This window comes from Camelus ferus, chromosome 4 (assembly GCF_009834535.1).
Source record: "Camelus ferus isolate YT-003-E chromosome 4, BCGSAC_Cfer_1.0, whole genome shotgun sequence".
NCBI classification, from domain to species: Eukaryota; Metazoa; Chordata; class Mammalia; order Artiodactyla; family Camelidae; genus Camelus; species Camelus ferus.
Window position 1 is genome coordinate 41971336 of NC_045699.1, and position 13998 is coordinate 41985333.

The following is a 13998-nucleotide window of genomic DNA, read 5'->3' on the forward strand; positions in this document are numbered from 1 at the left end:
TTTTTTGCTGGGGGAGGAGATAATGCTTCTCAATTGTCAATGCAGGACAGCGATGGTGAGAAGAGTGATGACAACTTGGTGGTTGACGTTTCCAATGAGGTATGTTTGTGGCTCATTTAACTTCCTGCCCTTACCCAGTTTTAACAGTGACTAGTGTCCAAACAATTAGTGTCCACAATGTTTTCTTAATTTCTAAAGGGACCTACATTTTATCTCCCTGAAAAATTTATGTATTAATGATCCTTTTTAAATTGCTCTTGTTTTCTATGAAGTGCAAGTGTGTTTTGTTACCACCATAAATGCACACCAGACATCTGTGGTCAGCCTACACGTCTCATTGACAAGTGACTTGCAGATCTGTAGAGTTTTGATTTTTGTTTCTGTTTTAAAGAAATACTATAAATATTGTAGTATTTTCATTGACCTCGATACTGAACATTTTCTTCAGCAATTCGATGAGTCTCACTATCTATTCCAGAACATTTTTCACTTCTAAGCTATTGAAGACTTTCAGCTAGAAACGTCCACACCAAGTACTCTGGCATTGTGCGTGCACTGTGCTGCGTTTAATACCCTCGGTGTTCCTTTGTAGGATCCTTCTTCCCCTCGAGGGAGCCCAGCACATTCCCCGAGAGAGAACGGCCTGGACAAGACACGTCTGCTCAAGAAAGACGCCCCAATCAGTCCAGCCTCAATCGCATCCTCCAGCAGTACTCCTTCCTCCAAATCCAAAGAACTTAGCCTTGTAAGCAGTTTGTCACCATCCTTCTTAAGTGTTTCCTGTTTCAGGATGGTTAGGTTTAATTATTTTTAAAATTTGGTATTTTCCTATAGGACTTTTATTTCCAAATATATGTGTATATTCAGTATTCAAGTTTAATTGACAAATGTAGTTTGGGAACAGAATGGGTTCACTGACTTGTCGATGATGGATGTTTGTTTTATGAGTCTTTTTACAAGGATAGGGGAGGGATATGGGGAAATTGAGTGAAATGTGTCTCAGCGAAGATGAAGAAATACACACTGGGGTTACAGAGATGGTTTTGTCACCTGTGGTTTATGGTAAATTTAGTTTTTGACTTGGATATGATTTTGTTTGAATTACCAAGCTGTATATGACTGCAGTAATTTTCCCTTGCTATCTAGAAAGTAATCTGTCATTTATAAAAGTCTACCTTGACTCACACCACAAATCACAAATGCGAAAATGAAACTGCAAGTCAGGGTAATCTTTCCTATACCCCCTTCTTCTGTGACTGTGTAGTTAATTGCATTTTTATGTCATGTGTCTTCCTTTTTCCTCACCAGTTATTTCCTTGTAACATAACATTTTTTTAAAAATTCAGTTTCAAGTAACCTTTTGAATCCATAGCTAAAGGAAAGGAAATTCCTCAATTTGTCTGCAAATTAGGGGGATGTATCTGGCACAGGGCTGGATGAAGGTTTTTTTGGTTACTTTCTCTCAGCCTTCTGGTCTTCTTGTAATGGCACCTCTGTGCTGATCTCTGTGATGATTCAGGCTTGGATCTTTTTTAATGGGACCTGTTAACCAGAGAGCCTCTTATAACACGAACAGTACACCAGGAACCCAATGGAAACCACTCAGTCTTAAATCAAAGCAGCCAGCAAGTGACTGGTCACATCAGGACATCACGATTTGTCAGCCTCTGTCTGACTCAGACCAGTTTCCTGGAAATGGTCTCCTCTGCCCCAAATTCAGCTTCGATTTATGTTCTCTCTTGGTTTTGTGGTCTCAGGGAACTCTTGTTTCTTTGTTAGCTTCTTTAAACTAATGAAAATAAAGGCCAAGCTGAAGAATCTTTTCCATTTCTTTTTCCTTTCCTTCACCTTTTAAAATATTTAACATCATTGTTAAAACTGTGTTCTAATTACCAATGTATTCATTACATCTCTTGTTAGAATGAAAAATCTACCACTCCTGTGTCCAAGTCCAATACCCCTACTCCCCGCACTGATGCTCCCACCCCAGGCAGTAATTCCACTCCCGGACTGAGGCCTGTCCCCGGAAAACCACCAGGAGTTGACCCCTTGGGTTCGTAAGCAAAAAGTTTCTCTACACATTTATGCTTTTTGTTTTTAAAGAAATTAAAGAGTGCAATACATGGAAAGGATTAATGACCAGCATTGAGTAAATGGCTGTTAAGAGTTATTTAATCTGAACCAAGTGCCTGGCACTTAGATCTGACACATAGTGGGTGTTCAGTAAAGCAAGGTGAATGCGTGAACCTTGATGAAGGCTTGAGTGACTTTTGAGAATGTTAAAATCAGCTTATATAAATTATGGATTCTATTTTTTAACTCATAAAAGAACGTCTTACTTATTCTTTTCCTGTGTCCTTGGTTTTTCTCCTTCCTTCTGTTTTGGTCTGTAGCCTCAAGCCTGAGGACCCCCATGGCAGTACCCTGTCCATATCCAGCCCCGTTTGGCATCGTGCCCCACGCCGGAATGAATGGGGAGCTGACCAGCCCCGGGGCGGCCTACGCGGGGCTGCACAACATCTCCCCGCAGATGAGTGCGGCCGCGGCTGCCGCGGCTGCGGCTGCCGCCTACGGCAGGTCCCCGGTGGTACGTCTGTGGGCTCTTACAGAATACAAGTGTTTCAGGGCTCAGACGATTGGCATACATATTTTTTTTAAGGTAGTTGATATATATAATTTGAGTATTTATCCGAGGAACCTGTACGTATTTACAAATTAAACGACGTGCAATTATATTGTGAGATTTATTTTCTTTGTAAGGTGAGGGAACTTTTAAATTTTATATTCCTTTTTTAAAAAAAATTAAACTTACAGAAGTAGAACAAATAATATAATAAATATAACAAATCCTTTACTTCCATCATGAACTTTGATAATTCTAATTTTTTGTGTGTATGTGTTCCAGCCCCAAATATGTTACCATTAAATCATAAACATCTTACCATTTCATAAATAATTACTTCAGTATGTATCACTAACATCTCATTTTTAGAAGATCTATTTTCTTAGAATTTAGAAAGATACTGAATAGGAGGAAGTGAGTTAATATAACTACGTTTGTTTTCATTGTTTTGCTTGGGAAAAATTTTAGGTTGGATTTGATCCACACCATCACATGCGTGTGCCAGCAATACCTCCAAACCTGACAGGCATTCCAGGAGGAAAACCGTGAGTACCCACCTCAGTGCCCCGTGCTCACTGTGTGTCTGGGCTTTCCCTGCCCCTTTAGACTGAGCACTGCCAGACAATGTTGGCAAGTTCTTGTGACTTGCGTTTTGTTTCCTTGCGAAGTATTTTTCATTTTCTCTTAGCACAAGAAGAAAGGTAATGAGGTGGGGTTTTGTATTTTCAGTTTAAAATCTTGAGCCTCTAATATGGAAATGTATACTGCTGAGGCATCACCAGCAGTCAGGTCTTCTCTACATCCTATGTCAAGGCAATTCTTTTGTTGCCTAGAAAAAAAAGAAAAAAGTCTTTATGTGCAAACCCAGATGCTCAAAATTTGAACAAGTTAGGAAAAGACGTGCCAAACTTCAAAGGCTGAGAAGAAAGAAGTGTGGTCTTATGCTTGATTGTGTTTCTGGAAAAGGTGGCTTGCTCAAAAGGTTGGCTTCTTGTCCTGTGAGCTGGGTATTTGGAGTCTCTGTGTTCAGTCCCCACGAGCTATGAAGGTAAAACATACATGTCAGTTGTTCCAGCCTTTTCTAGTGCATCCTAATCTCTCACCATGTGTCACTCCGCATCCTTCAGTTTCAATGCAGTGCACCTTTTTATTACTACCTGTGCACAGTTGTCTTTGTTCTTTGGCTTCCTCTTCACAGTTGGCATTCACAAGATCTGCTTGTCCAGCGAGTGACTGAATGAAAGCATGCAGCCATCTTTCCCTTCCCTGACCTCCCATTGCTGACTTATTCACTGCTGAATACCCAAGCACTTGCTTGTCACCCTGTTCTTTCCCCCCATGCTACCTGCCCCACAGTGTTAATCATGCCTGACATTTCTTTCACTTTCCACCTAATGCATCATATTCTTGGTTCTTCCTTCTGTAACGTCTGTACAGACTCTACCCTAAACTTCCCTGTTGCATCAAACACAGTGCTGGCTCCATAGCCAAGTTGCTTTGTAAATATTTGACTGATTAATAAGGGAGACAAGGCAAATTAGACTTTGAGTTCCTTGAGAGTTGAAGGTATAAATATCAATTACCATAAAATTCTGTGTACTTGTGTGTGTTCTGCAAATAGTTGTTGACTGACTGACAAGTCTTGTTGACCAAGGACCCTGATGTGTTTGAAGGTGAAAGTTTGGTCTATTTCAAGCAGTGACCAAATAACAAGGTCATAAGATTAATCAAATAACTGAATACGTACCAGTTGTATATGAATGTGGGGATGGAGAGGTTCCTGGAGGGAAGTGGTACTGTCCCTGTTTTAGGTGCTGTGTGGTTCCCACTTGTGGACTGGCAGCTGCACCCATGACTATAGTGTAGCCACCACCAGATGAGGTGGTGCTTCTCTGCTGCTGCCCACAGGTCACGGAGGGTGAGAGTGTGTTAGGTGTATCTGAGGAAGCAAGCATAGTCTTGGCTTGGGGGTTTGAGCCAGTTGAACCAGTGTAGAATCACTGCTGGTCTGATTCAGGAGGTACTTCTGAGCCTTGAGCTGGGCTTCCTTCCTTCCCCCAGGCTCAACACTCAGTGTTATAAAACTGAGATCCTTTTAGGAGGGTGGATGGGTTGGAGGATGGTTGAGAATTTTTGTTCCTGGAGTGATGGAGTCATACCTAACACAATTGGCAAGTGACATCAGCAATCCCAAAGAGAGCACGGTGTGTTCAACAGAGTATGAATTCCAGATTGTGACAGATCCAGGTTTGAATTCTGAATCTGCCTGTTGACACTGGGAAGAGAGTGACTTTATGCCTAGTTTCTTAACTTCCTGAGCTTCAGTTGGCTCATCTTTAAGACAGGGCTGGCACCTCCCTGACAAAGAGGCCATGAGGATGAGATAAGATAATATAGTATGAGTTTAGTACAGTGTTTGGTATATAGCAGCTATTCAGTCAACTGCAGCGTCATTTCCCCTTGAGCTTTGCCCGGGTGATTATCGGTTTTTCAGTTGCTTATGTAATAAAACGTCGTGAGGGGCAGAGATGGCCCAAGAAGATTAGATTGAGTAAATGAGACTCCCTGTTCCTGTCATTGATATGTCTTTAACAGGGCACCAGGATGTAAATTCACACTCACTTACGCATATAGCAAGAAATACTTACAGACTTTTGCAGAAGAAGTGATTGTAACGATTATGTGGCTCTCCAGATCATTAGATATAGAGCTTTGAAACTTTGCCTTGTGCATGTTTTTCAAAAGAAAAACTATTTTTTGTGCTAGAACATAAAACATAAGTCACCTAAAAGCCTCTCATCACACACACAAAGTAACTGCCTTTCTCCAGAAAGACTTAAAACAGTTGTGCATCTGTGTCCTAATTATTTTTGCAGTGTAATTGCTAGATACTATCAAAAATTATAATTAAATGCATGTTCCAAATTAATGAATAAAATAGCATTTATGTGATAATTCATATTGGGTCCTTTTACTTATTCTGGTGAATTAGCAAAGGTTCCACTCAGTAAGTTACTGGAATGACAACATAGTTTAATTTCAACATAAGCCAAAAGTGGGCTTTTCCCTTCACCTGCTACTTAAATGAGGCTTCTATAAATAGTGTAAAACTATTCGATTAAAACCATTGCACTAATTACATTATGGGAAATGGCATGTGAATTCAGCCGTACCAAAAGATCTCAGGTTTATGGGTTTTAGGCTGCTCACAATTTAGAAATTCTTCTCTTTGTTGTATTTGTTTTTATAAAGCAAGACTGTGCATAATAGGAACCATTCCTGACGCACAGTAAAGCCCCGAGTACTTGTCGGCCGGCTCACCTGCTAATGGGTTCATATGCTATTTGAACCTAGTTTTCTATCCTCCTTCATGAAGTACAACAGCCAGACCTTTAACTGTGGATTCAAGGTCTAGTTCCGTCTCAGTGAGACACTGGAAACTTGGGGAAGGTGTTGTGAAGCATGACACTGATGAGCGTGCCGTCACGCAACGGGGCCTCTTAGGGAAGTGAGGTAGAGGTGGGACGGCCAGGAACCCTCTGAAATATGCTGGCTTTTCATTGACAGATGATGATCCAAAGAAGATAGCAACATGAATAACATATTTTAAAAACAGGTGTCTGGGTTGTTTGGATTATGGTTCGGTCAGGAAAGTCCAAACTTCCATTCTCTTCACCATCTCCCTTGGAGACCACTCTCAGCTCTCAGTAGCTTCACCTGCTGTCTGCGCGCGCGTGCGTGTATGTGTTGGGAGAATTCAGGTTACTGTGTTTCTCTGGGTTCCCGTACCTGCTCCTTCCAGCCCTGCATTTTTAGTTATTTGCTGGACATCTCAGCTAGATATCTTGAGTGTGTATTACTTGCACTACAAATCTGTCATATTGACAAAGTGCTTCCCCAGACTGGATCTTCCTCCCAATTTGCCCATTTTTCAGTAACTACAAGTACTCTGTTCCTTGTTCCCTGAGCTTAGAAACTCAATTATCAGCTCTTTGCTCACATCTCATTAAGTCCTACAGAATTTATATCCACTGTTACTTGCAGTGTGTTGTCCTTTTCCTTGCCTAGTTCAGGTCCCCCATCGCCTCCCACCTAGATTATTGGAATAGTTGTCTCTTATTCCTCCTATCCATTGTACTTCTTGCTGCCAGATTTATTCCGTGAATGACTTTGCCCTGATAATGTGCCTCCCACTCCTTCTCTCCCTAAAAGAAAACTCCTCAGTAAATTCTGTTTGTGAAATACTCCGGCTGGCCTTCTTTTATATATATATATAAAATAAATTTTTATATATAAAATTTTATATATATATTTTGTTTATATATATACTTTTATTTATATATATGTACACACATATATACACCAACACACATATATAAATATATATATATATATAAAATTAGGCTGTGCTTGGGCCAGCTCCTTCAGCCACCTACTGTGTTGGGTCATTGTTAACTAAATGAATTTCTGGATTAAAACCACGCCAGGACTTTCATTTCACGTCATCCTTGTAGAACTGTTCCCACCACCTAGGATGGTTTTTCCGTCTTCCTCCCTGGTGAAATCCTTCCATTCCCTAGAACCCATTTGCAGTGCCATGTCCCTCATGAAACAAAAGCTCTGTTTTGCTTTCTGAACCACCACAGAGCTTCACACTTGCCCTCCTGCACCTGAGTTGGAGTCACTGCTGTACTTGTCTCCTCATGCTTCCTAGATGACAAGCCGCTGCTGGGCAAGGCCTGTGCCTTACTTGATTTTGTATCCTCAGCATGACGTCTGTGTCAGGATATGTGGATAAAGGGGTAGTGATCATTTAACTGGATAGAAAAAGAGTAGTTTTTCAAGCCTGGGTTTCTCTGCTTTCTAGAAAGTTTATCTTTCATCACACATTCCAGTACTCCTTGCTAGCTTCACACCGGAGAGTTTGTTGAAATCTAATAATAAGTATGTACTAGAGCTTTACTTTTTCTAGTCTTGACTGTCGTATTAATAGTAAACAGCGGGCTACATTATATCCTTAATGCAAGTAGGCTTTTGAAATTCTACTTAATAAGGGAGTTCCAGGAACATAGTAGGTGCTCATGGAGTGGTTGTTGTCGAGTTGAAGAATGTCATACTGAAAATCTCAAAAGAAATTGTGTGCCTGGTTTCTTAACTACTAAATTCTCAAGACTCTTTAAAAACCACTTAGTTATTCTAGCAGGGAGAGAAGGGATGTCTTTTCAAGTAGATTATCATTAAGAATGTATAGCACCATCTGTAAACTTGGAATAATCTTCCCTTTTCTTTCTTTAACATTGAGTCTTCATGACCTCTTAATTGCTAAATCAATTAGCCTTTGTCTCCATCATCATCCCTCAGAATCTCAGACTTTTGCTACGGGCATTACTGCCTTCCTCTCCACACCTGAACTGACAGCTGGCTCTCTCCCGAGGGGACCCCTCACCTGCAGCCCTCCAGGGGATGCCCTTTCCTTTGTTTCACATCAGCGGTCCTCAGAGCCAGGCTGATAAAGGCTGTGGTTGACACCCTCCCTGCCCCCTGCTCCATTCCAGTCTCTTCCAGAACTGTTCATTCTACCTCTTTATGAAAACCCATCCCCTTTCAGGCTTATGCCTTTGGACTCTCCCTCTTGCTCTACCTTGATGGGAGATTTCTCAATTAATTAAAGATTGACCCTTGCCTTGGAGTCTTCCTCCACTATGAGCCTGACGTCATCCTGGGTGTCACAGGTATTCACTAGGCCAGCCCCCCAGTAACCTCTTCTCAGGGCTTGGACCATCTGTTGAACTCCTGCCTTTCTTGACTTCAGTTACCTACTTGGAGACTCAGAGAGAAGACCTTGTCATCACCCTCACTGTGTCACCCCCAGAATCCACACATGCCATCCAGTACAGACTTCTCTGCCTCTGCCCAGCCAAAGAAATCTTTTGAATTGCAGATCGGTTCTCAGCTGTCTTGCTGTCTGTCAGGCCCTAGCTACCAGCTTCTCCCTTAGGTTAGTGCTCTGGCCCCCTGACTAGTTTGCCTTCTGCCATTCCACCACTTACAACCCATTCTTCACCCAGCAACCGGAACGACCCTTTGAAAACATTAACTGAATCATACCACTCCTGTACACAAGTCTCCAGCGACTTCCCATTCTGTGCAGAATAGTCACCCTCACTTCTCATCCAGCCTGTGAGGCCCTCCTCAGCACAGCGCTGCCCCTCGCCTCAGCCCGTCACTCTCCGCTCTGCACACTGGCCTTCTCACCTGATTCCTCTTCAAGGACTTCACGTTTGCTGTTCCTCTACCTGGCACATTCCCCTCCCTGGACACGCGAGCCTGGACCCTGCCTTCAGGTCTCAGCATGTCCGCCATCTCAGACCTCACTGGGCACCGTTAGTCTCTTCTGTCTGAGACAGAAGTGTGTGTGTGTGTGTGTGTGTGTGTGTGTGTGTGTGAGAGAGAGAGAGAGAGAGAGACAGACAGAGGTGGCATTTACTGCCATCTGAGTTTATTTCTTCATCTGCTTATATATTATCTCTTTTCCCTTCTAGGATGCAGGCTCTGGAGGATAGGGACTTGTCTATCTTGTTTACCTCTGGTACCTGACAGTGCCTGGCATACAATAGGCACTTAATACCTATTTTCTGACTGAATACATAGTAAGCACTCTGTCTCCCTCTGGCCTTCGATTTACTCTGACTCCTCCTCCTCATACCACCTTCCTTTCTCTGCCAAGGTAGTTGATCCCAACTCTTTTACAATGCGGCCCCGGTGCCATTTTCCCTGTCATCACCCTGTCAGATTCCCAGAGTACGTGGCATGTCTGTTGTTCGTAACACTGACCACCTGACATTTTAATATTTATATATGTGGATATCTCACTAATGAATCAGCCCACCCACCACCTGCCCCCCGCCCCCCAGGCTGCACTTTTAGGAGAACAGGGGACATGTGGATTTTTTCTCTCTGTCGCACCCCCAGGTGCTTCGCACACTGAGATACCCACGAAATACGTGTTTGACCACGCTGCCCGCTTCCCACGCTGCCGTCTCTCCTGCAGTTCTCTGGCTGCTCTTGCTGCAGGTTCCCTGAATGTAGGCGTTTTCTTAAGTTCTGCATCTCAGCTACTCGCAGCATAATCTGCTCTAGGAGTATTCTTTCTGCTCTTTTAGCTTCGACTGTCACTTCTTTGTGGATGAGTACACACTGATCTCTCTATCCTGACCTCTCCTGAATCACCGTGCTCGACTTCCGGTTGGGCTCTTTGGGTTCTCACCTGCCCTCAAGTTGAAGAAAACTGAACCATTTACCTCCCCACACGTGTGCCCTTCTCTTGTGCTTCCCTGCCACCTTCACTAATGTATTGTACTCCACCTGGTCACCTGGGCTCCAAGCCTGAGAGCCCTCCCCAACATCACCCTCTCCCAGGCCACGCATCCAGCGTGTCTCCAAGTTCTATTGATCTGACCAAAGAGATAAATGTATTGTCTTCCTAGCGTCCCACCGCCCTCCCCCTCAGCAACCTGACTGACTGCTTTCCTTCCACTGCCCAGTTCTAACCCAGTCTCTGTGTAGTCTACAGAGTCCTCTACCTCCACTCTCTGGTCCCTGCATCTTCCACAGCCACGATGCTTGCTTCCTCCTTTCTGGAGACGTTCAGAATGTTGTTGATGATGTCCCCTCAGCAATGGGCTGAATTTTGATGAGTGTGGTTAGCCTGTAGCTTTTTGCATTAAGGAACCATAAACTGCTTTGAGTCTAACACTTCCCGAAAAGGTCCAAGCTTCTGTCCTTTGCATACCCACAAATGCTTCCCCTTGGTATGTCTTTTATAAACTCCCTCCTGTAAGCAGAGCACATTCTAAAGCTCCATGCCAAAGAAAGTGACGTCATTTCCAAAGTGGGAAATGGGCCCCGCTCCCTCCCACCCAGCACTGACATCTCCTCCTTCAGGAACCCAGCATGCATCATAACAGCCTCACTTGTTGTCTGTTCCCTGACTTCAGTATCTTAAAAACACATGTGTCTGTTGAGGGAAATGCTCTAACTTCAGTTGCATTTTAGAACCAAATGCTTTCACAACTGTAGGGTTTTCCCTAGAAATAAACTGGAGCTGGAGCTACTGAGGTGGGCCTCTGGGCCAGTCACACAGGAGGCTTTTTAAGGTTATAACTCCATCTGGAATTACTAGAATTTGTTACTGTCAAGTCTGATAGGACTTTATCCAGAATTTTTTTTTTTATTTTCAGTGGCTCATATGCGATTTCACCATCTAGGCCTAGAGACTCTTAATTCCTTAAAACTTGATAATTTTAGCTTACTGATTTCCGTTAGTAAGTCACTTGATTGGAGTGATGCAATCTATAGGCAAAATCTCATCATAGGCTTCTGAATCCCCTGAAGCAGAAAACAATGTAAGTTTGTAGAGTGCCCTGAAGGAGTAGTTACTCTACTGGGCATTGGCTGTCTTATAATTCTCTGAAAAGTGCATCTAAGGTTCAAAGAGGCTGCGTAACTACTGATGTCACACAGCAGCTAGTGAAAACTTGACCTGATATCTGACCATAGATTTAGCTCTGTGACTGAAGGTTATGCTCTCTCCACCATATTCAGTAAATTTGACTAATTTTGCAAATCATAAGCAATGCTGAAAATGTTTTATTTCTTATCTCATTACAGTGATCAGTTAATTAATATTTTTGACATTTCCCTTTTCCTGTCTTCTCTCCACTGTTTTAGAGCGTACTCCTTCCACGTCACTGCAGATGGTCAGATGCAGCCTGTCCCTTTCCCCCCCGACGCCCTCATCGGCCCCGGCATCCCCCGACACGCTCGCCAGATCAACACCCTGAACCACGGGGAGGTGGTGTGCGCCGTGACCATCAGCAACCCCACGAGACACGTGTACACCGGAGGGAAGGGCTGCGTCAAGGTCTGGGACATCAGCCACCCCGGCAACAAGAGCCCTGTCTCTCAGCTCGACTGTCTGGTGAGTGAACATGGATGAATGTGGCTTAAACCTTCATTCAGGAAAAGGGACCTGGATGTGCCGGCAGCACACAGTGTTGACCCCACGCGGGTAGTTGTCTTCAGTGCTGTGTGGTCTTTCACTTGGAGATTTAGAGCGCTGGTGAGGTGTGTCTTCTTTCACACTTACAGTAGACTTAGCCGGTTCTGCGTGTTTTCATTGACCCAGTCGGGTGCCTGGAAGCAGGCAGACCACTTGTTTTCCTATCTGATCAAGGAGTTTAAGAAAACCAGGAGCCCACAGTGGTTTCTGTGAGAGTGCACCCAAGTGTCATCATCTGTCACGTTGCAAGACAAGAGTAGCTTAATACTTCACATGGCAAACGTTAGACACCCGTTAGCTGTGTCATAGGTCCTTGAGTTATTTAGGAAATTTCAGTTTGATTTTCTTCCTTAGACCAGCAGTAGGATTTTTGCGGCAGCATGGCCCTAGGTCAGTTTAACGTAATTGCACAAGATCCCCATAACCTTGTGAGCTGGGAGGAAGCTGTTGTTTTCAGTCACTTAATTCTCCCTGATCAAGTCCTGCCTCCGGGTGATGCTGCTTAATCGACCCACCATATCCTTTAGCCACATACAGTGGGGCCAGGCGACAGAAAGGGACCGCAGGTCTCTCACTCGCTGGCACTTTCTTGGCAGCAGAAGCAGGGCCTTTCACCAGCTGGGTCGAGTATACCCGGTTCCCAGGCGTGGCCACCGCAGGACTGTGGGGGCTGCCGCGTCTGTGGGAGTCTGTGTGTGCAGTGACTTAGGCGGTGGTGGGAGTGGGCCTAGGTCTTTCCATTTTCATGCTAATTAAGATTAAATATCTCGGTACTAAATTTTGTAGATCAAGTTTAAGTACTTCCTTAATTTCATGTAATTTACTAGCATTAATCCACTTTATCATTGTCATAAGTGAAAATGGCTCATTAAAACCAGGAGGGAACACAATACTTTTATGGATTTCTGCTCTCATGTTAATGCTGTTTTCCTTTCCTCATGAGTAACCTCTTGATGGTTTTTGTCTCTGTAGAACAGGGATAACTACATTCGTTCCTGCCGATTGCTCCCTGATGGTCGCACCCTAATTGTGGGAGGGGAAGCCAGCACTCTGTCCATCTGGGACCTGGCGGCTCCCACCCCACGCATCAAGGCAGAGCTCACATCCTCGGCCCCCGCCTGCTACGCCCTGGCCATCAGCCCCGACTCCAAGGTCTGCTTCTCGTGCTGCAGCGACGGCAACATCGCCGTGTGGGACCTGCACAACCAGACGCTGGTGAGGTGGGTCTGCAGGTCCCTAACCAGGGCATCTGGGTTTACTGTGCTGTCCTCATGAGCCATGTGTCTTCTTAAAAAGATGAAATGTAATTATCTTACTAAAAATTGTTAAGAATAGGGCCATTTTAAGATACTGTAAAATCTTGTTTTCTGTACCATTCAAACTTTTTCAGATGGAGAGCTGTTTTCTTTTTTCTTCTTATTTTAAAATTATACTAAGCATCACCAATTCAGGGTTTTAAAATAGGAGGTCAGTGTTACATAGTTAATGCACATCAGGTACCCAGAACCTCATGAGCTCATTAGACATCTGTAATAGGCTGTCTGTGCTAACAAGCATCGTTATCAATAGACACTCGTTGAGAAGATTCACTCTGCAGGGCGCTATCCAGGGTACCGTGTGTATCTGACACATTCTTTCCTTCAACAAATAATCATCAAGGTCCTACCCTGGGCCCAGACATTGTGTTAGGTGCACCTCACCCTGCGTTGGTCTAGATGATCTGCAGTCCCACGTCTCAGGATGGATAGGCGTAACTGTCTCTTGAGAAGTGAGGTTGAGGTTGTATAGGATTGGCAGTTGCCCTGCCAGGATTGTTGCAGCCCTTAAACACGTGTGTCTCCAGATGTCAGCACCTGAGGGAGCAGGAAGCAGGAGGTGTAAGCCGCTGAAGGGTATGAGGAGGTTGTCATCGAGCCCAGCTCCAAGTCCAGGGGGGCGGGAGGAGAATTGGCCTTTGCTGTCCGTCTGTAATATATTTTGCAGGATGAAGCTCTAGAAATGATTCCAAAAACAAAATAGTCATCACCTTTTTTCTTTTGGGTAAGACTCTTACAAGGAACTGCTTCTAAGCCTTCTCTCCCACCAGTGTCTTTTTTACATTTTTCCTGCTCCTGGGGCGGCCGGGTCACACTGAGATTTCGTCCACACCCCTTACTTGAGAGCCCAGCACCGCCACCCACTGTGGTGTTGCTCGCTGGCAGAATTTGTCCTCAGAGCTCTTAGAAGGGAAAAGGCTCCTTACATCCTCTTAAATTCTCTCCTTCCTTCGTATCATAGTGATAGAATGGGTCTCAGGTTAAATCTTTGATCAGTT

The 13998-nt window shown here is 44.0% G+C and overlaps 1 protein-coding gene across 6 annotated transcripts in view; it reads left to right on the forward strand.

Annotated features, from left to right (window-relative positions):
* The window catches only part of TLE4 (TLE family member 4, transcriptional corepressor), a 137876-nt gene that overhangs the window by 118901 nt on the left and 4977 nt on the right, over positions 1-13998 (forward strand). For all 6 annotated transcript variants that reach the window (XM_032477891.1, XM_032477892.1, XM_032477895.1 and 3 more), the window contains 7 exons: positions 46-99; positions 593-745; positions 1921-2053; positions 2394-2587; positions 3092-3168; positions 11354-11603; positions 12657-12904. In XM_032477891.1, coding sequence (XP_032333782.1) covers positions 46-99; positions 593-745; positions 1921-2053; positions 2394-2587; positions 3092-3168; positions 11354-11603; positions 12657-12904 — 1109 coding nt within the window. The remainder of the gene's footprint in view (positions 1-45; positions 100-592; positions 746-1920; positions 2054-2393; positions 2588-3091; positions 3169-11353; positions 11604-12656; positions 12905-13998) is intronic.